General features: G+C 40.0%; 1 protein-coding gene across 1 annotated transcript in view; it reads left to right on the top strand.

Moving 5' to 3' along the window:
- Positions 1-3816: 3816 nt before the first annotated feature.
- Positions 3817-23222, top strand: part of PHLPP1 (PH domain and leucine rich repeat protein phosphatase 1) — a 166582-nt gene continuing 147176 nt past the window's right edge. The window contains exon 1 of the mRNA XM_039840068.1: positions 3817-5428. Coding sequence (XP_039696002.1) covers positions 3967-5428 — 1462 coding nt within the window. The 5' untranslated portion in view covers positions 3817-3966. The remainder of the gene's footprint in view (positions 5429-23222) is intronic.

The following is a 23222-nucleotide window of genomic DNA, read 5'->3' as shown; positions in this document are numbered from 1 at the left end:
AAGTGACAGTGGCAACCCAAACTCTTGATAGAATTCTTAGGGGAAAGGGATAACGCTTTAGAGAGCCATATGAATTCAGTTTGGCCACCTGGGGCTCATTTAGTGCACCAGAGCAGTAATTTGCTAAATGAGTCCCTCCTAGTAAAAAAGAATGAGTAAATAGTGAGCAATTTAGGCATGGTAAACCACTAGCTGCTCAAGGAATATAAAAATGTGAAACTATAATTCGATTCCTTGTTCATAATGTACTAACTAAATGTATTACATTGTATCTTGCATATTTTTGAGTTTATTTCTGGACAGAGCTGAGTCCTTAACAATTCAGAGTGAAAGCATCCTAGCTATCAATTCATGCTTCCATTAAAATTCCAACCGCTTATATTAGAAAAAAAATTCCAAAGATAGTTTCTTTTATCTTGGATCTAAGGATACAAACAGGATTAACCTAGATGCAAAACACAGCAAGTAAGTTATAAATCACACAGCGCAAAATAAACTGTGGCAGTAAATTGAAAATTATGTTCTCTTTTTCTATACTTAGCTGTGAAAATATTTTAACAAGTTGGCATCAAGGTTTGCAACTTTTACATCTGTTGTTTCTTTTCAGGATTATCTTTTAGCATTTTAAGATGTGATTTTTTGAAAAGAATGGGTAGTCAAAAATATGGTATTAGATTGTACATTTGAAACACTTTAAAGGGTGGGGAGGCATTCATGAGTCACGTGGTTTCAGGATATTGGCCTGTTCCCTACTCTACTTTTAGTATGAGAAGCTATTTCATGGGTGTCTGGAAAACATCTGTCCTGTACTGAAATCCTTTTTTTATTCAGAGATTGTACAGTGTGGGTTGGCTCAGATGGTCTGGATGATTTTGCACAATACTAGTAAGTTCTAAGTATGAGTTTCATTGCCCTTATCAATGTCTATTATTTCAACTATGAGCTTCTAGTTGATCTGGTGTTAAGGGCACTGCCTATTCTTTATGAACTCTCACTTTCTCTCCTTGAAGGTAGAACAAGGGATGGATCACACTGTAGATCCTTGCTCTTCTGCTTTTGCCTCAACTCTGATTTTCATTATTCTGAGTACAATGGAATATGGTGTCTGTCGGATTATGAACACTACATGTGAAAGTTTCTTTATACGAAAATTATATTCTGCACTTTTTCTCTGCCCCACACCCTCAGCGCACTGTTCTCTGAGGCTGGAATGGATTTCCTTTTCCTTCATGTTGAAATACTTTAACGTCATTCATTAATCCCCACCCCCAATTTAATAATCCCTCATACCAAGTCTGGCAGGTGTATATGATGAAGCCCTCCCCGCTCCCCCTTCTCCAATACTTTGGATACTAAATTCTCTGAGCAATGTTTTCTCTTTAAAAACATTTTCCTTTGGAGGAGGTGTTTTGGTTATAAATACCTTCAAAGAGTAAACAAATTCCTAGAGGATAAAAAAGACAGGGTCCTAATTACTGTGTAAAGCTAAATGACAAGAACCAGAGCTATATTACGTATAGTACTATAATTTCTTAGGATGTAAATGGACATTGGGCCAATGGTGACAGTATTTATGATTAGAGCAAATTTTTCTTGAGTTTGTTACATTAACTAAAAAAATATAACTCTAGAAAGCAGATATATGGGACTTGATATATATTATTTCTTAATGGAGCAAAAATTAAAGAGGTTTGTAGAAAATCAAGTGAGGAACTAACAAATATAAAGTTTAAGTACTGTAATTTAACATGCTTTATTTTTTTAGTCTTATTAAAAGAAAGCTAAATTAAAATACTGTTCTTTTTATTTCTAGAAATAATAGCCTGTATTAAGGACTACTCAAAGCAACATATAGATTAGTGTAGTTGAAATTTAACTCCAATGTCATTACCTCTTTCTCTGTCTCTTTGCTTTCTTTCAGAGACTGATCCTTCAGCAAATATTCAGTCTCAGTTGTGCCAGAAAATCTCATCCAATGGTAGGTCTATATTGCCTGACTTCCTAGACTAGGTCAGTTCCCCTTGTTTTATTTTTGTCCTTTCCCATGGCACCTTGTATTTTCCGTTTCCCTACATCCCTCTCACTTGCTGAATATCTTTCTTTCTAATCTATAAGCTGTATGAAGGCAAAGACAGTATTTGATTTATTCAATTGCTGTAACACAGTGACTGGTATATAATAGTTTACAATTATTTGTTAAATTGGCTTGGGAGAATCCAATTTAAAAACTGGAACTCTGTGCTGTTGATTGAATCAAAGTGGAATAAAATTAGTTTCATGAGGCCAAGAGGTAAGACTTAAAAAGAAAAACAGAAAATCGTTTTCAGGAATTTCAAGAATCAAGATAAATATTTATTTATTTTTGTACTGGTAGCTTCCTTCATTCCCCTTCAGTAAAGCTTTGTAGATAAGCTAAGTACAACTTTCCTTGCCCTTATCAATTTTTTGGTATTTCTGCTACAAAGTTCCAGTTGACCTCGCTCTCATCCCCCTCCCCCCATCCCAGTTTAGTAACTTTTCTGACGTTAAGACAGGCCCTGGATATAATTGAAAGATTCACCTCTGAAAATCCAGATTTATAAAACAAGCTGGAGGAATGGTAATCCAATTAAAAAGGGTTACTAAATTCGTTTAAATAATAAGCTACCCTAGTCTAGTCTACCATATCGTTTTAACTGACAAGAAAGTACACCTTTTCAGAGCACAACTGAACATTGTAGCAGTAGAAAATTTTTTTCTGAATGTTGAAAGAAAAAAGACGTAAAAGGGAGCACACAGAATCAATCCCTCTCATATCCCACCAATGTCTCCATTCCAACATTGCTTCTGCTTTCCACGTCATTGTTACTCTAAACTTTCAGATCAATGGGGAAAAAATGAGGCCCCTGCCTTTTGCCCTTTTTCTTCTCCATACACATATGGTAGAGGATCGGCTCCAGGTTGCACAATTTCCACTAAGCACATTCAACAGCTGTCCAGGTTAGAATTTCCAGATACTGCCTGTCTTCTCCGACCTTGAAAAAGTGGGGGGAAAGTGAAGTTGGTTTACTTTGACGGCCAGTTACCCTGCGGTGTGTGTGTGGTGGTGTGTGTGTGTCCGAATCTCAGACAATGGGTGGAAGTCAGGACCAAGAACCGGGGACTTTTGTACCATCTAGAGTTCCTCAAAGCCCTTATTTCACATGAGAAGGGAAAATGAAAATCTGGGGAGCGGGAGTGGGAGGATTGGGTGCAAGTTAATGAACAAGAACATTCCCTGGCACAGAGTTCAACAGCAGAGGGCACAACACGCACTGTTCAAGGGCGGCTGCTGGCTGCAAGGAGGGGCAGGGCATAACGTAAGGGTCTCTGGGGCTTGTGGTTCGCCTCGTTTTCCCGCGCACGCCCGTCCCCGCACTAGCACTACAACTCCCATGGCGCACCGCGCGCCTCTCCCCACCCTCGGCCCCACCCCCGAGGGCTCGCCGGAACCTCCGGAAACTGCTACCCGCCCCGTACGCCCGCGTCACGTTTGTTTACTCTGAAGCCCCGCCTCCCCCGGCCGCCGCTCTCTCCACTCCTCACAGGGATGCCGTCACGCCAGCGATGCATATTCATGAGGCTCACGTGGAGCTTCCACCGCCCTCTTTCCCGCTCCCGGCGCGTGATTAATATTCAATGAGCCCAGGTTTGCGGCTGGCTGGCCGGCGTGAGGCGGAGCCTGCGCGCGGGAGCCCGCGACCCGGGCGGGGAGGGCGCGTGTCGGGGGGGCGGCGGCGGTGAGGCGGGCGGGCGCGCGGGATGGAACACCGAGATACCGACGGAATGCTCCGAATTGCCACATAATCCCCTGGAACGGCCGCGCCGAACGCCATTGGCTTCGCCCTTCTCCTCGCGCCGCCGCCGCCGTCTCCCACCTTCGCCTCGCCACCTCCCTCTCCGGCCGCCGCCTCCGGAGCTGGGGGGGAAGCGCGGAGCCCCACTGCAATGGAGCCCGCCGCCGCGGCTACGGCGCCGCGACTCCCAGAGACCGGCAGGGAAGACCGAGCTCCGGCGGCGGCCGTGGCGGCGGCGGCCGCGGCTGCGGCGGCAGCAGCCGCGGCCGCAGCAGCTCTGGCGGCGGCGGCGGCCGGGGGCGGCCGAAGCTCGGAGCCCGCGCTGACCCCGGCGGCCCCGAGCGGCGGGGCGCGGGAAGAGGCCCCCCGCGAGGCGCAGCCGGGGCCGCTGCCGGGCAGAGCGGGAGGCACGGCTCGCAGGAGGCGGCGCGGCGCCCCCCAGCTCACCGCCGGCGGGGCTGCCCCAGCGCCCGGGGCCGGCGGCGGCGCCAACACCCTCCTGCTGAGGAGAGGGCGGTTGAAGAGGAATCTGTCCGCGACCGCCGCCGCCTCGTCGTCCTCGTCCTCGTCCTCGTCGTCGTCCTCGGCCGCTGCCGCCTCGCACGCCCCCGGCGCCGCCGGCCTCTCCGCCTCCTGCTCGGCCTCGGCGTCCCTGTGCACCCGGAGCCTGGACAGGAAGACGCTGCTCCTGAAGCACCGGCAGATGCTGCAGCTGCAGCCGTCGGACCGGGACTGGGTGAGGCACCAGCTCCAGCGGGGCTGCGTGCACGTCTTCGACCGCCACATGGCCTCGACCTACCTGCGCCCGGTGCTCTGCACGCTGGACACCACGGCCGGCGAGGTGGCCGCCCGCCTGCTGCAGGTGGGCCACAAAGGCGGCGGCGTGGTGAAGGTGCCGGGCAAGGGGCCCCCGGACGCTGAGCCGCGGGACCTGGGGCCGCCCCCCGGCCAGAGGGGGCTGGCTGCCGTCTGGGCCCAGCCGCGCGCGCCTCCCGCCGACCTGCCGCTGCTGGGAGGGTGGGCGCACGGTTCCTCCCGCGCCAGCCCCGCGCCCTCGGACTCCAGCGCGGGCGAGCCCGGCGCGCCGCGGCCCCTGGACGCCGCGGCCCCGGGCCGGGCCTCCGACACCGAGAGCTTCAGCCTGAGCCCCAGCGCCGAGAGCGTGTCGGACCGGCTGGACCCTTATAGCAGCGGCGGCGGCTCGTCGTCGTCCGAGGAGCTCGAGGCCGACACAGCCCCGGTCCCGGCGGGGGCTCCGGGCCAACCCCGCCCGCCAGGCCGCTCCGCGCTGCCCCGGCCTGGAGCGGACGCTCGGCCGCCTTCCCCGACGGCCGCCCGCGATCAGCCTCGGGAGGAAAAGGCGACAGCAGTCACGGCCCCCGGCCGTCCCCAGTTGACCCCGGCTGGGAACGGGACGACCGCGGAAAAGGCGCCTCTGCTGCCCACCCTGTACGTGCAGCTCCACGGAGAGACCACCCGGCGCCTGGAGGCGGACGAGAAGCCATTGCAGATCCAAAACGACTACCTCTTCCAGCTGGGATTTGGGGAGTTGTGGAGGGTGCAGGAGGAGGGCATGGACTCGGAGATTGGCTGCCTCATCCGCTTCTATGCAGGTAAGGAAACCACCTGCACTTGGGTGTGTAAGGTGTAAACACTTCCAGTCCTGAGGAAAGAGTCCAGGCGGTGGTCTGTTGGCCCCACCGCAGAGTAATCGCAAGTCCTCGGCAGTCTTTGTTAACTTCTCTACTGCTTTCACGGGCAATCTGTGTAATACTCAGTTGAGCAATTGTTCATTTCGAGAGTTTGGCCAGTCTTGAGGACTCAGAGGTTGGGAAGCAATGTGAAGGAGGTGGCAGAAAGTATAAGAAGGAGATATTTCCGAAAGAAGCAGTAGTGCATTTAACAGTGAACCGGCTGTCTTTAGGCCTCGTTGGGGGGCGTGTTGGGTTTGGGGGCAGTTTGGGATTTCAAGTAAACTGTCATGTGCACTTAATACCAGTAGAGGAAAATGTCCAACAAAAGTGCTTTAGACTAGGAGCGCCAAGCCCGCCCGGCTGCGGACCGGTACAGATCAGTGGCCTATTAGGAACCGCGGCACAGCAGGAGGTGAGCGGCCAGAGAGCCAGGAAAGCTTCATCTCTATTTGCCCCCGCCCCCCTCCCCAGCACTAGCATCACCGCCTCAGCTCCACCTCAGATCATCCAGGCATTAGATTCTCAGAGGAGCACTGGTCCCTGGTGCCAGAAAGGTTGGGGACCACAGCTGTAGAGCATTCTCCCTTCACTTGACTGTCTGAAAGTGGCCATTCTAGCGGCAGTATACCCTTTGTCAGTTGGTGCAGGTTCAGCTTTGTTAGGCTTACTTGCCCACTTAGTTCTCCTTACAAACCTAACAGATAGATAGGATCCTTTTTAGTGATACTTTTTCCCAGTGCTCTTTTGCTATATTTCAATTTATTCTCCAGGTTTGATTCTTGCATCAAAAGTTATTTTGCCTTATTTCTCGCTTCCAACTTTGATAGCCAGAACTGACCAATGCAGTGTGACTTGTCATAGGGATCATGACTTTTAAGTAGTTACTATCTCTTGAGATATGATCTAAAATCCTCATTCTTTTTTCTGTTCTAGATTAAAATTAAAAAAATTTTTTTGATCTCTTCCAGCTTTATTGACGTGTAATTGACATCAAATTCTTGGTAGGGGTGACTCATTATTCTCTTTTGGTTGAAGACTTACTTGGTGGGTACTAAATTAGGGAACTGTAGATCCTGGTTGCTGTATTTGGGCTCTTACTGTAAGTTGTTTGCATCCTTTTCTCCCTCTGATTTGGAGAATTACATACTTACTGATAAGGAATTTTATCAAGGTAGCATAACAAAATTAAATCAGGATAGTTAAATCTTCCCCAGCTTTACCATTCTAGGTTGTAGGTGTTGGTGGAAAAGTAATCATACTTGTAGCTAATCTGTAGCCATTCTTTCTACTTAATATGTTTTTGATCCAACTTGTGTCCTAGTGCCAGTTTAGTTTGGATGAAGAAATCTTTACTCATTGAAATATGCAAGATCAGTAGCATTACTGGTGAGATGTTCTTCTGAGTTTCATTGAAGCTTCTCTGTTGTTCAGGTGGATTTCTGATGGATTTTTGCCTTATAAAGAAAATTATATCAATACAATAGCATTTGCAGTTTCCAAAGATACTATCTCGACTGGATGACAGGCCTTTAAAAGTTTGTGACCTACAAAAAAGGTGATTTTGTTTTTATGTAGGAGCAACAAATACTATCCTTTATTTCTGTAGCTCATCTAATTTGTAAAATTACAAAAGCGTTAAATGGTAATCATACTTGGAAAGAGAATATTTTGTTACTATGAGAATGATCAATACTCAACCAAACCAAAGGAAATGTGAATAAATGTGTTAAATAGTTTTGAACATATTTTATATGGGAAGAACTCTGCATCCCTTGTTTTCCTCATGATTGGATATGTCGATCCTGGTAAATGTTCATGAGAAAGTTTTGGGTGTCATGGTCATGAAATTTAAATACGATTTCCCTGGATTGTTGTCTCTTTAAGTATGTCCAAAACATTCTGAGTGAATGATATACAGGATTTTTTTTTTTTTTTTTAACATCTCAACGTAAAAGTGACATTTTCTTTTTGGTTATCTTAAATTTCTGCTGTGATAATTTAAATTCCTTTGTTCTTTATGAAAAGCAGTAATTGTTACTTTATTCTGGATTTATTTGCTTTATTTCTGTATACACACCATAAATACATATATGCCCCTGTGTATACATTCATACAAATAGCTAATGGGAGGCCACACGCAGTATCCAACCTGTTCTTGAATATGAAGCCAGTGTATAGGTGTCCTAGAAAGAAGATGACTGATTATTATAAAGATGTCTAAGTGTTTGTTTTTTATACAAAGTTGAGTTTATTTTAAGCCTGTGTTAATATAGCAAATGTCTCTGTTGATATTCATTTGCCATACAGCATATTTTAGCAAAAATGAGTCTAGTCTACCTTACCTTTTGCAAGAAAGTTTAGTTATTGATAACCAAAAGGGCCTTGTTTTAAGGTGGTCTTACTTGTTATGGGAACATTGTCAAGACTTTACATATAACAAAAGTTTGCACCAAACTGAAGGAGATTCCTGGAAATTACCCCTGGGCTGCAGTGGCATGCAATACGCCCAGCTGGAAAGTGTACCATTTTGGTAGTAATTCTTTTATTAGGAAGAAGAGAATGTTTGTTTTAGGGGACACCCTTTAAGAGGTTGTTGTGTACCACATTTGTTTTTATAAGTTTACATGTAACTAACTCCTAAATTTACTGCTGAAGCCTTTTGAATATCTTCCTGTATTTAAATTGAGCTCATTATCTGTTGTCTATCTAGTTTATCTAGTCAGCTACATTTTTTTAAAGAAGTTGTCCTTAGTGGAGAGCTGTCATTCTCTTGAGGGTTACCTTTCAATTAAATTTTACTATTTATTACCTGACACAAGGTATTCGTAAGAGGCTTTGAAAGCTGTTTGTGGTTGCCTCGAATATTTAAATATTTATTCGGGTAAAGTAAAATGAAAGTCCTTAATGAACTAAAAGGTGCTGGACAAAAAATACTAATTACAAGGATGTTAATGAAAATTTAGTTTGGAAATTGTTGTCGCACCTGTCAGTTATTCTTTTAGATGATTTAAAATATGAAAAAATTTAAATGGCTTTATCTGAAGTTACTCGTTTTAAGTATTGTTAATGTACATTAACATTTAATTTCCTTTTAAAATCAGCTATCTTAAATTTTACCTTAAAGCAAGTTAAAAAAAATTTAGGTTAAAAAAAGTTAAGAATTTAGGTTGCTTGACATAAGTTATGGACTTCAAAATATTAATGAGCTTGTGTTTTGGACTCTTGAGGAGGATGAGTCATTGATCAAGTGATATTAAACTATATTTTTTGTATTTTTGACTTTCTACCACCTTTTAGATTTAGTCTAGGTATTTCAGTTCAGATTTTAATAGTGTGGAAAGGACGTTGACAGAATGGAGAGCACACTCACTGTGCCCAGTGAATCTTGGACAAGGTATTTTTATGTGTGACTTCTCGGGATTGCTCAGAATGATCTTACCCCTCTCATATTTCTTCTCTTTTTTTCTTCTGGGAATGATCGAACCTTATATGGTTTCCTACATGGAAACCAAGAAGGGTGGTTCAGCATTAAGCTGTAATATTGACGAGTAGGCTCTTATTACTATAATTACAGCAGTATTAAGTAACGTGGTATGAACATGTGACACCAGTGTGTGCCTGAACAGTCCTTTTAAGAACAAAGGGCTTAACTTTATTTTTGTTGTTTTTTATATTTAAATTTTATATTTGTTGTTTTTTATGTAAAGTACAGGCTGTCTTTTCCTTCATAACTGTGGTTTGATAACATCTATTAATATGCTGGGTTTTATTTTTTTCAAAAATCTTAAAGGGTTTTTACATAAATTATCTCATTTGTCCTTTCAAAAACATTAGGGAGGAGTTGGTGTCAATCCTCTTTTCATATGGAGAAACTATGCACAGAGAGGTTTGGCTCTTGATTGTGGTTTTTCAGTTCTTGGCAGAACTGAGAATAGAGAGCTTGGGTATTCTGTTTTGTAATTCATATCGCTTTCTATGAATCAGTGCTATATTTCATTTACACTTTAATTTTCACTTGGTTGAAAGCATTCAGAAAATATGCTATTTTTGTTGGTAACGAGATAATATTACCTTCCAGTCCAAAGTAAAATGCGGGTAGTTCTGTTTTTATCATGCAGCCTTTAAAAAGGTGTAAAGATCCAACACTGGCAGATAAGTAGACAGTACAGAAAGAGTTCTCAAGTGTTCTAAGCTATCCTAGTTGCAAATAGTCATACTTGCTTTTAAGTTGATATGAAGTAAAGTTTACCTAGTGATTCTTTATTTTCTTATTCAAGCATGCTTCGTTTGGTAAACTGTAAATCTTCACTGGACTGTAAATCTTCATTGGACATAGAGAATTAACACTTCATCTGGAAGGTGGATAACTTTGAAGGTGGAGAAACATTTTAAAGAAACATTTCAGTTTCTTTAAAACATAGCTGTACTTGTAAAGTATTGAAAATACCTATCATGATAGATTTGTTTAAACCTTTTATTTTAAAATAGAATTATTTGTACTTTAATGATCAGTAGTTTATTGGCATTACTATGCTGTTGTACAATTTTTATAATTTATATGTTATATGGAGTTAGAGGCAGCTGTTCTCCCTGAATTTCAGTTATTCCTGAAATGGTGTACCTTTTGTGCTCATTGAAATAATTGTAGGGAGAGGAGATGTGTATGAGATTGTAAAGTTTCTGCATTGAAAGTACCTTTTTGTGGTTTTAAGATTGTTGGATCAGCCTTCTTAACTGATTGGTTATCCAAAGATTATTATTTTTAAAGTGTAAGGTTTTTATTGTTTCTTTTTCTTTCTTTTTAGAACTCTGAATTTGATTTATTGGTAGCATAACATTCATTGACATTGTACATGATCCCAGCCTAGTGTAATACTTGGCATTTTAGTTTAAACATTTGTTGAATTGAATTTGTGGAATTTTGTTAAGCAGCTGGTGGTATGTGCCCCGATTCTTCAGCCTTACATGTTGTTTGGGCCCCCAGAGATGTGTTAAACATACACACAAAATGCAGAGGCATTTCTCCCATGGCAGGAGATTGTAGGTGAGCTGCGTAGTATTAGTGTCTTCTGCTTCACCAGAGTGGAACTCTGTGTGGATCTTGAGAAAGCATTTCCCAAACTTTTCTTAGAGTTAGTAGGTGTTTTCACCCCTCTTTTTTCAAAGGCATCTCTCACTTCAACTTTGAAATTAATTTAATGAGGCATCTTAGATTTAATGATTTTGGTATGTGCCAGAGTTGAACATTGTTCAGCCTATCTGGACAGGAGAAGGGTTTAATTGTTGTACTTTGAAAATTGAGAGATTCTGAAGCCACTCAATAGAAAAGCTTTTCCTTTAAAGTTGCCTGACAGTTTGAAAAAAAAAGAAAGAGATGTTATCAAAATGTCCACAACAGTATGGGAAAATGAAGCCTTTTTTAAAAATCCCACCTTCTAAAACTTACTCTACCCTTTTAATCCCAGGCATCTGGTACAACTGGTAATGAGCAGTTTTGAATCCGGTCTCACTCCAGCCTCACGTTCCTGTGCTTCTAGGGCAAACCCTTTTTTAAACTTACCTTTGGTTTTCTAAAAATAGTATAATTGAAACAAAACCCAAAAATTGACCATGTAGATTCTTTAGACATATAAGGTATTTATAACCTAAGTCTGTGACTGGTTGTGTTTGGATTTGGATGAAACTTCAGTTTTAGGCTTTGGAAACTTTTGATAAATTGAAACTCAGGGATCTGGACAGAACAGACTTTAATGATACTTTTTATTAAAGAACATTAGGATTTTGGTTAACTATGAAATAGCAGCTCTTTCAAGTTGTGTGGTGTTTAGAAGCAAGCATAGTAACAGTTACTGGATTACTGAAGTGTTATTACACTTTGATTTAGAGGTAGAATGGTTTTGTTTATATATTATATACATTTATGCTTGGTATAACTTTCAGTATGTTAAATGAAACAAAGCATAATCATCCCGTAATGCCACATTCATGCTGAAATAATTGTTTCCCTATTGTATTTTTACATTTGAGATGGCTTTAATACATTGTAAAATATATTTAATGATGAAGTGTGTGTTGAGGTACAATCTAGTGGCTTCTGAGTTTGGAACCTAGAACTCTATTGGAAATTAGTGAAACACTCTATTTGTAGGTAGTATGTATTTTATGAATTTATAAATGTCAGTACTTTAGCAAAAAACAAAACAAAACAAAATAAATCCAGAATTTTTTTCATATACTTTTCTAAATGAAGCTTATAAAAATAAATCAGCCTCGTTTCCAGTGATGTGAAAGCATTCAGTTGAAAACTGAATAAAACTTGAGATACTGTATTTTTATTGAAAAAATCTATAAGTGGACACACGCAGTTCAAACCCATATTGTCAGGGGTCAACTATAATTTGCTTTTGGACCATTTCAATAACGAGTGAAAAATCTAATTAGAAATTTGAAATAATTAGGATTGGTTGATTTTTCTTTTTAGTTTTTCTGCTTTTCAAGCTGGAAGAATTTTGTGTTCGTTGCTATCTTTCTACTAACTCATGCATCTGATTGAAGAGCAATTTTAGAGAATGAATCTTTTTCTATACCTGCCTCCATTAATAACATGTTTGAACGTTTGGGCATTCTTTTCAAACATGAGGCATATTTTAAAATATAGCAAGAGAAAGTATGATCTGTAATTGTTTTCATTGCCTATTAATTATCTGGATTTTACAATCAATTTGCTTCTGATACATGATCCAAAGAACAAAATTTTATACACGAACCAATTTTTTTTTTTTTTTTTTTTACATTTATTATCAGCTAAGAGAAATATATTCCTAAGGTATTCTTTCTTTGTCCCTATTCGTACAGTTGGTTTGGCTGTACCTTAGTGTTTGAATGGGTGCTACATATGGTTCTTGAGATTGACTGCTGTGTCCCAGGGTTGGGTGAAAAGAACTTTGTTCTTTTCAAAAACAACTTGGGGGAACAATTTGTACCATTTTATCTCCCACTCGGACTGAAGAATATGGTCTTTTGTTTAAAGAAACTAGTTTCAGAGTCAGGAAGCTTGGTATGCCTCTGGGCATTTATTTTAACTTCCCCTGGTCTTTGTTTTCCTCATCAGTAAAAGGATGAGCTTGAGTTAGAAGAAATCTAAGATCTTTCCCAACTCTTAACATTCTGGGACTCCATTAGGGAGCCTGCCCTTCAAATTAGAAGGACTAAAAATTGTGATTGTTTAAAGTTCTGTAAGATCTGTTCATGGCTTGGACCTAATATATACAAGATAGCCTGAGATTGCCAACCAAAGCAGACCACCTTTTTGGTGTAGATTAGGACTAATGACAGAATAGAGAATGTTTGATTCACTCTTTCCCTGCTAGCCCTTATTCCTCAAGTAGACTTCTGCATGTAGGAGATGAGTTTCAAGAAATATGTCCTTTTTAAAGTTAAAGTAACATTTTTCTCTTAAGTTGACTTATAAAGCAAGATTTTTGTTGATAAAGGTTACTGTAATGATAACTCTATTTGAGGCATCCACATGTGAGCTGTGTGCCTACCTGTGCCTAGAGTCAGTACGAGAAAATGCACTTAAAATGACTTTTTGTTTTGTTATTTTGATTATAGAATTTAGGATCCTGTAGAGATCTTAACATTTGTATTTTTATAAATGAGGAAAGCAAGCTGATAGAGGTTAAGTATCTGGTCCAAGATCAAGTCAGTCTCAGAATTAGGAATGGAACCCAGGATTTAGATTATCTGTCCACTGTTCTTTTTTTCTCCCACACTGTGAACCTATATACTTACTATTTTTGGATCCTTCTTATATTTAGTATTCAAAATAAAAGTTTAAAAAATGGAGTGTGTTTCATACAGTTGGTGGTCTCTCTGTTACTTCAGGTGTTTCTAGTCTTTTTTTTTTTTTCATTCTGATCAATACTTTTGAGAGATTGCATATCACTTAGATTATAAGGGAAGCTTCTAAAAAACAGTTGGATTTTTAAAAGAATGTACATGTTGGAAAAATAAATCATAGAATTAAAAAAAACATTTGGAAGAAAAATCAAATTCCCACTCAGACATTATGTTCTTTAAAAGATTCCATATTCATTATATTCTTTATTTCATTTTTTTTTTTAAGAAAAAAAACTTGTCTTCTCACAATTAAATGCACATAGATTATTTAGGTACACATACCCACTTCTACTTTTATGTGATGTAAAATATCAGAACAACTGGGTTTAGTAATCTTTGGGGTTTATTTGCTGGTTTTGGAAGTCTTTATCATGAAATTTGCTACGGTTGGAATATCTCCTCTCAGAGAGAAAGAACTGTCTTGTTCCTATTAGTAAAAAGACAATCTGTGAATATTTTTAGGGGTGAGAGAGATTCTCTTTTACATTAAGTTCCATTTTTAATTTAATCATTTGCATTAAGCAACTTTAGCTTCCCATGTAGTTGGTATACAATATTATATTAATTTTAGGTTTACAGTATAAGGATTTGACATTTATATACCTTAGAATGTGATCACCACACTAAGTCCAGTAATCATCTGTCACTGTGCAAACCTATCACAATATTATTGCCTATATTCCCCTGTACATTTTTCATCTGTGTCCCCAGCCCCTTCTCCTCTGGCAACCATCAGTTTGATCAGTTTCTGTGAGTCTTTGCGTTTTTGTTTTTTTAGATTCCACATATAAGTGTAACCGTGTGGTATTTGTTTTTCTCTGACTTATTTCACTTAGTGTAATACCAGCTAGATCCATTTATGTTGTTGCAGATGTTAAGATTTCATTCTTTTTATTGCTGAGTAATATTCCATTGTATATATGTACCACATTCATCTATTAGTGGACACCTAGGTTGTTTCCATATTTCGGCTATTGTAAATAATGCTGCAGTGAACACGGGGGTGCATATGTCTTTTCAAATTAGTGTTTTCTTTTTCTTTGGATAAATATTCAGAAGTAGAATTGCTGAGTTGTATGGTAGATCTATTTTTCGTTTTTCGAGGACTCTCCATACTGTCTTCCATAGCGGCCACACTGATTTGGGGTCCTACCAGCAGTGCAGAAGGGTTCCCTCTTCTCTACATTCCCGCCAACATGTTATTTGTTGACTTTTTGATAGTAGCCATTCTCATGATGTGAGGTGATATCTCAGTGTTTTGATTTGCATTTCCCTTATGCTTAGTGATATTGAGCATCTTTTCATATGAGATGACGGTTCATTTTTAATATGAGGAAGGGAAGCTTTTAAAGTGAAAAAATATGAAGGGTAAGAATGCATTGCATCTGGCGTAGAATATGTACTCCAGATGCTGAAGCAAAGGAGAAATTTCTCTTGATGGTCTCTTAGAGAGGGAGTGCGGCTGGGGGCAGCTGACCTTCAGCTTTATGTAGTAAGGATCTCCCCTGAAGGAGACTCTAGCTGGAGGAGACTCGTTCTCTTCCTTACATACACCCCACTCACTTTATTGTGATACCTGCTTTATTGCGGTGGTCTAGAACTGAGCCCACACTATCTTCGAGGTGTACCTCTACTTGATTTGAGTCCTTTACGTCCTTAAGCCTCATTTATTGGAGGGGGGAAGGGTGATAAAAAATATCCCGAAGAACTTTGTGAGGTTCAGATTTGATGATATATGTGGAAGTGCTTTGTAAACTGTGAGGTGTTACACAATGTAGCGTGGTTTTATTATTTTTAGCAATGGTAAATTGCCACAAATCTTAATTAGAGTTAATTAGGGCTCATTAGGGAAGATAAGATATACTGTTGCTCAGTGACACTGGCAGACCACTTTTATTCATTCATTCATTCCTTTGTCCAGTAGTTACTACGAGTATCTACTATGTCAGAAGAACTCTTGATTCAAAGATGGCTAATTTTAATTTTCTAGGATCCCTTGAAATACTTGTAGGTTTGAAGGCATGTTTGTGGAAACAGTAAGCAAGCTAACATTTACGATACAATGGTGCAAAGTATTCTGATAGAGGCACAGTGTTCACAAATTACTGTAACATCAGTAAAGGAGAAAGGTTCCTGACTCCACTGTGTGACTCCCCAGAGGGCCTTTGAGTCGAGTCTTGAGGAACCGGACATAGTAGGCTGTTGCCATAATTCTGGCAAACGAATTATTTGAGGAGCAACCATAAATTACAAGTTCAAAGTCCAGTCAGACTGAGTTTAGGATTAGTGATTCCAGTTTGGTGCTTTAAGATTTACCAAGTACCTTTCTGTCTAGGCATCTAGGCCTTTTTATCCCCTTGAATTATTTGGGCTCCATTTAGTGTCATAGTTTGTGAGGATCTAAGTTATGGATTAAGCAAATATTAATTTTGTTTTTGAAAAGAAAATGCAAATGTGCACATGCTTGAGGTTGCTCTGGATCCAGGCAGGGGGTCTACAGTACACTTGAAAAATATTCTCATATCATTTTTTAAGGCCTCTAAGGGTTTTGCTTTCCTTGAATTTATGAGATTTATGGGAATTGCTATGTTTATCTTCAAGAGACAGGCACTTTCTTTTAATTTAGTGTGGTTATGTAGACTACCTACCTTAATGTAAAATTTGGAAGTTGATGAATTGGTAATAATCCAAGGGCATTATTTTTAACTTTGCCCATCTAGTGTCTGGCTCTTCATTGATGAAGGAATTTTTTTAAAACTTCTATGTGGACCAGGAGGAAACACAACTCTGAAGTGTTTATATAAGCAGAAATAACTCATTTATCTATGGCTGTAAAACCTGTTCTATACCTATGGCAAGTTAAGTCCTTAGTAATGGCCTGTTACAAACTTTTTGTGTGTGTTTTAAGTGGAAGTCAAATGTCTCTGAAATAATGTCTCCTGTAGTAATGCGAATGACAGCACTGGAAGAAGATCTTCATTTTGCTTTTTATGTTAGTTTTAAAATTATGACAAGCACCATGGTAAAAAAAAAAAAATAGTTCTTCAGATCCTGGCTCACTTAAATAAGTCATGCTTCAAGTTCAAATGAAAATACTCCTAATTTAGATGAATCAACATTCGAGTTAATTACCTGCCAATGTGTATTTTCCACTCTCATTAGCACCTTTTTGTCTTCTGTGACAAATTTTTACAGAGACCTTAGTTATTAGAGCAATATCAACACTGGACAGGTTGATTTTTATGGGGCATATTAACAGAAATGTTAGCATCAATATAATAATGAGAATAGTTACTAGCCTTTGTGATTATGAAGTAGACACTCAAAATCCATTGTTCTGTAACCAGGTCATAAGAGAAACTTGGCATTTTTTTTTTTTTTTTAACAAATCTTAATAGTATTGTCTCATTGATAAATACATGATGACAAAAATTCTGTAAAAAGATACCTTGGAACTGCTTAGAAGATAATGCCGTTCTGAAGATACCACACAAAAGTCCATTTCTGAGAGTAGGGATTATTTTGTTAGTATATGTGAAATGCTGGTTTAAATCTCGGATAGGCCTATAGCTGCTAGTAGAGTTGTCATTGCTTCCTGTTTCTGTAGATGTGTCTGAGATTCCTCCCCTAGCCCCCCAACCGAACAACAAAACAAAAACAGTTAACAGCCCTCTTGGTTCTGAGAAACTGATAGATTAACCCAGGTGACATCAACCTCCAGATAATAGAGATGGATGAAGTTGTGTATTCATTTATTCTTAAGGTGCTATCATAAGCACAACGATACTTACTCCCTTGCACAATACCTTCTTTATCTTTTAAAAACATTTATAATATTGGAGTAGACTAAACCAGAGTTGTCTGTAAAGAATTGCTAATTTAAAACCTGCTGAATGTTAATAATGTAAGTAATACATGCTAGGGTATAGCTTTGCCAGGCTTCATGGGTAAAAAATGGATGAGAATGTCATGGACGTCTAGGGAAGGCGTAGAATCTGAGCACTGGAAGGGACCGGGGCATCTAGACCAGTTTCTTACCTAGCATAGAAATATGTGCTTATGCATTCCTGATTGATGATCATCAATCAGTGCTTACTAGGCACTTTATTGCAGAAGGCCATTGAATAGATGCTTGCTCCTTGAAATGTGATGGATCTAGGTACCAGTATCATCACTATCTCCCGGGAGCTTCTAGAAATGCAGAATCTCAGGCCGCAGCTCAGACTTACTGAATAATTGGCATTTTAACAAGATCTCTAGGCGATTCATCTATACAATACAGTTTAAGAAGTGCTAGCATTGGAAGAATCAGGAGTGGAGGAGGTTAGAATTGGAGGAGAGAAGCCTAAATTAGGAGCTTGTGTGGTTCAATGAGATACTGAGGGCCTGAATAGAGCACTAGAGGGAGAAAAGGAGACCAATTAGACGTTATCCTAGGACTCAGTGGCTAATTGGCTGTTTCGGTGATCGAAGCTCAAAGATGGCAAGTTCACAGTTTGAGTGATGGGAGAATTGTAGGTCAGCTCATGAAAATAGGAAGCAAAAGGTTGTGCAGGGGACATCACTAATTAATTCAATAAAGCTTGAGAACCAGGCACTGTACTTAGGGGTTGGTGATATAAGGATGTATAACAGAGTGTCTCCTACTCTTGATATTTACAAATATTTAGCAGTTGAGGATGGGTTTTGCTGAGGGTGAGTTTGAGATGGTAATGCATGTTAAACTGACTGTAGCTATCCGTTTAAGTGGTATGTGGACCTGGCTTACCACCCAGCTTCCAGATCTCAGTGGGCCTTTTTGCTTTCTACTGCTTACCATATGTGTATTTACCCTCAGGAAGTGACATAATGTTATTTATGTACTTGGTTTTCTTGTAAGGGCCTCCCTACCCCCCCACACACTTAGAATAAATGGTACTGATGGCTGTGGCCATGAACAGAAGTGAAAAGGTCTAAAAAGAGTGTTTATGTTAAATTTATGAAGCTCTGAGGATGAATGCCTTTTGAACGTTGAGGCTTTCCTATCTGGTATGTGTGGGGGGAAATTTACATAAACATTTATAATAAAACTTGAAGTGCCTTAATGAAGGCATTTTCAGGGTGCCAAGGGGACCCAGAAGCCCAACAAATCCACTCTTTCTGGAAGTGGGATGCTTTGGACTTCCTGGGAAGGATTCCCCGTGTGAATGGGGGTGGGGGGACTAGCATTACATGAACTGAGCATGTCAGGAACTGACACATTAATGAAAGGGCACGATGTGCGTAGGGAATGGTGAGTAGCTTGAGTGGTGAAGTGTCAGGTAATGAGATTACAAGTGGTAGGAACGAGACTGAAAGGGAGGTCGGGTCCAGATGATGAAAGACCTCACATGGGAAGGACTTGATTTGATAACCAGTGGGAGTTACTGAACATTTTAAAGTAGGGAGTGACATGGTTAGATTTGTATTATAGGGCATTAACTGGCAGCCAGCCGGAGGATGGATTGGAGAGGGAGCTACTAGAGGCTTGGAGTCTGCCCTAGTGTGGGGCCTTTAGTAAATATTTAAAGCACTCTGTTGTTAGGGGCTGGAGTTCCAAAGAAATAATGGCCTCGCCTCAAGGAGTTCAGCCTAGTAGCAGAAAAGAAATTGCAATACAGAGTGTGCTACTTTTGAGATTTGTACAGTATGCTTGTCATACCAAACAGAGAATTAATCAATTAAAAATGTAAGAGAGACATACTATGTAACTATATTTATATGAAGGTCAATTAACAGGCTAAATTTTTGGTGATGATCGTAATAATTGTTACTTTTCAGGGGGATATCAGTGGGAAGGGACTTTAGCCATTTGCTGTTGTTAATGTTCTCTGTATTTTTCTGGGTTTCAGTTTTCTGGGTATATACATATATGAAAATGTACTGAATGTACCCTTACGGTTTATGTGCTTTACTAGATGTAAATTGTATCTCAGGAGAAAGAAGAGAAGTGGTCTTGGAGGAAGAAACTTGAATGTTGTTTCTACTTGAAGGGAAAGAGAGAAGCTAAGGATGAGGATGAGTGGAGAGAGAAAAACAAAGGAAAGTCCTGCAAGAATCAGAGGGCATGGAATCATGAACACCCGTGGAGTTACCTGCGGGTGGAAAGAGGGCCATCTTTTCCTCGAGGCTATTAGCAATGGTGGGGTAAAGGTAAAGTTTCATTTAAGTGACAGTTCAGGAAATCGAGCCACAATTTTCTTAGTGAATTAGAAGGTAAGGAAAAACTACGCCTCAATATTAATTGTAATATGTTTTTTCTTGAGTGAACCAACTAACTAATCACAAGTCTGTCATCTCTTCGGGGAATTTATGACTAATTTCAACCTGTGCTGTATTTTCTGTAGGGTGATCCTTTCTTGGACTATTCGGAAGCGTCTTACTGCACGGGAGGGGAAGGGTGGAGAAACGGTTGCTAAACTCTTCTACAGGTTTTACAGTGCTGGCATCGGGCAGGTTTATTTTGCATGGTTTTGATAGCACCGTTTTGGTTCCCTCCTCTCAGTCTCTAAGTGTGCATTTGTGTGGGGGTGAGGGGAGAGGGGAGCAATGGGTGCGAAGACACGATGGTCAGAAAACCTTCGGAAAAGCAGCAACTAGTAAATGTCAACGCTGGGATTTACCTTCCATTATTTCCCATTTCCTTCCTGTTTCTAAAATCACTTATGGAGTAATAAAACTTCAGAGATAGTTTAATTTTTTTCCGCATGACTCATTGATTATACTTACAGAGATAAGAACTGATTCTGAAGCACAGTTTCCATTCCTAGATTGTCAGTGACTTGTGGCTTGAGTCTGTTTATCAAGTGAGTGTGGAGACATGATAAATTTTAAGTTTAGATAGATATAAACCAGGTTGTATCGTGGAAATTTTATTGTTAAATAATAAATACTATTAAGAAACTTTGTTAAACCTATCATTCTTCTTGTTTGTTGTAGTAAGCAATTAATTTCTGTTTTGTGCTCAGTATTGGGCTAGATGCTGAGATTTAAAATTGTGGTTATTGAAATAAATGAAAAACTAGCAGTTAGGTTGTTCTTAAGAATATAATTAACCCAAACGTTTATTCAAGTATCTAGATCATCTGGTTATTTTATATCCCAGTTGCACAGTTGGTTTCTATAAGTTTCTAATGAAGATGTTTTGGGGAATAAGATAGAAACTCTTAAGAAAGAACCATAATTGTTAGCTCTTAATATCAAACATGGTGAATTGCCAAATAGCAGTAATATTCAGGGGGCAGGGAAAGGACTGTTGCTTTTGATTTGGAGAGCCTGGTGGGGGTGGTAGTAGAGTTGTTTTTATGTTTTTTGTTTTTGTTTGACTTGCTCAAACACTTCATATTTATTGAGCTGGCAGTCGTTGGCACAAAATTTTGTTTATGTTCAAAAGTCACTGATCAGTGTAACAAACACTCTTTATACGGAATACTGTCTTTTTTTCCTCATCTACTTAGTCAATTCAAACAGTTGTGGAATGCTTGTTTCCCAAGGTATCAGATGCTTTGAAGTTTGGGGAGAAAGATGAGTCAGACAGATTCTCTGCCTTTCTAGTAGCTTAAGCCAAATAGCACAAGGACACATATGATCATGGAGCAGAGTAAGACCGTACTGGGAGAGTTCTAACAAATAGTTCTTGAACTTTGTGCCTGCTGCATGCCAGTCTTTAACAAGACAGTCCGTTGTAACTTCACAGTGGGGAGGAAACTTGTCAGACACATGTAAACAATCAATTAATTGTAATTGTGATGTGTGCCACTCAGGAAAAGTACAGTATTTTTTTAAAGCAGTGAACCTTGTTGTTTAAGCTGAGACCCGAGGGATAAATAGTGCGTTTGGGGGTTTGGGATATAGGGTACATGGAAGAGTGTTCGAGTTTGGGGAACTGTGTGTGTGGAGGTCTTGAGGTAAGCAGCCCAGCATGTTTAGGGACCTAGAGGAGGGATCACCAGGAGTGCAGCATAGTGAGACTGAGAGAGTATCCTGAGGCCAGGTTGGAGAAATAGTCATGGGTGTGTGTGGTCTGGGGCCAAGTTCTGCTCTGTTCACTCATGATTGTCCCCCGCCCCCTTCATGCAGAATAGGTAGATACGCACTTTAGGTTATGTCTGGCCTTTTAGGCCACAGTTAGTGTTTTGGAAATGATTAAGAGGAAACCATTCCATTTGAGTTATCAGATGTCATTTAGATTTGTTTCTTTCAAGGACAGGTGCCATGACTGTCATTTTATAACTTCCTTTCATCTTATCAGTAGGAGGGATATAGGGAGGATAAAAGTAACTTGTCTTTTCTATATTTGCTAAGCCTTCTATTCTAGACACACTAAAAACAGCCAGTTTTTTATCCTTCCTATATACACTCCCTACGTGTGCTTTCTTCATCTTTCTAACTTTCTCTGTCCACCTAGTTCCGTACCCAGCTACATCGGCTCTGCACTGAGGACCCAAGATGTTCCCAAATGACACGGGGCCATGGTCGGATAATAAAGGCATAAACTTTTAAATGGCTTCACATTAATCTCTATGGAAAGCTTTATTTTACCCTCTTTTTATCTCACCCCACCCAACTCATTTTTCTTTTCCTAGGAAAGAAAAATTAGTACCTCTCACTGAATGAGTATGTAAACACTCCCTATTGTACACTTCAACTTTCCCTAACTCATCTGCAGCAGTAATAAGCCGTGCTGAACATCAGGCATGTTTGATTGAGGAAATTAAAAAATACCAATTCTGTGTTCTCTGTGCTTTAGCAACCGACTTCCATTTTAATGAAGTTGGAATACAGCATTTCAGTTTTTATGTCCTGTTTGGGAGACATTCAGTGAGATTATACCTGCTCAGGATTTCTTTTTTGTGTGCACTTTTTATCTGTAAACAAGAGAGGTCCCAGGGTCATTTGTGCACAAAGTCAATTATTTTTTCAATCAAGGACAGGTTAATTAGTTTCTTTATAGTTATTATTGAAGTGATTACTCTCTGTTCTCCCTTTTCCCTCTCTTGGCCGTCTTTACGTTTTGAATCATTTTCCTACTTTTGATGAGACCTAGCAATAGTAAACACGAAAGAGATAAAAACAGTTTAGGATTTTTTAAATGAAAATTTTAGAAACAATTTAAAAAGTAGACAGAACAGTGCCGTGGACTTCTATATACTCACACCCAGCATCGTTACCTTCTCTTATCTCAAGCCGCTGCTTTTGTCCTAGGTTATTTGGAAGCAAATCCTAGACATATCATTTCATCTGTACATTTCTCAAAACTTATGTATCTCTAAAACATAAGCACTTTTTAAAAAACACAACATTATTTTGTTTAAAAAATTAACACTAATTTTTTTTTAACAAATATCTAGTGTTCAATTTTTAATTGTCTTTAATTTTTAGTTTGAATTTTGATGCCGATGTGGACCATACCTTGTGATATTTTTTGTCTTTTACATTTCTTTTAATTTTAGGTTTCCCTTTTTCCTCCCCGCCCTTCCTCCCCTTTTCTCTTCTCTTTCCCTTACTTGTTGAAAAAACCAGATTATTTGTCTTGCAGAGTTTCTTACAGTCTGGATTTTTGTGGCTATATCCCTGTCATGTTAATAGGAGTACGTTGAAAGTTTCAGTGTATACTTTTGGAATTTCTTTTTCTTCTGAGTTTTGCTTAACTTTTACTATCTTGATCAAGAGAGTTAAGTCGAATCCCTTCTGGAGGACTTAGAGGTCTAAAACTTGTGCCTATGTACTGCACGTGGCTCACAGACCTGTCTTGTTGTGGACGTGATTTGAAATATTTTTAAATTAATTGCCA

This window comes from Pteropus medius, unplaced genomic scaffold, assembly GCF_902729225.1.
Source record: "Pteropus medius unplaced genomic scaffold, Ma_sr-lr_union100, whole genome shotgun sequence".
Lineage (NCBI taxonomy): Eukaryota > Metazoa > Chordata > Mammalia > Chiroptera > Pteropodidae > Pteropus > Pteropus medius.
This window is presented reverse-complemented; position numbering and strand designations above follow the sequence as displayed.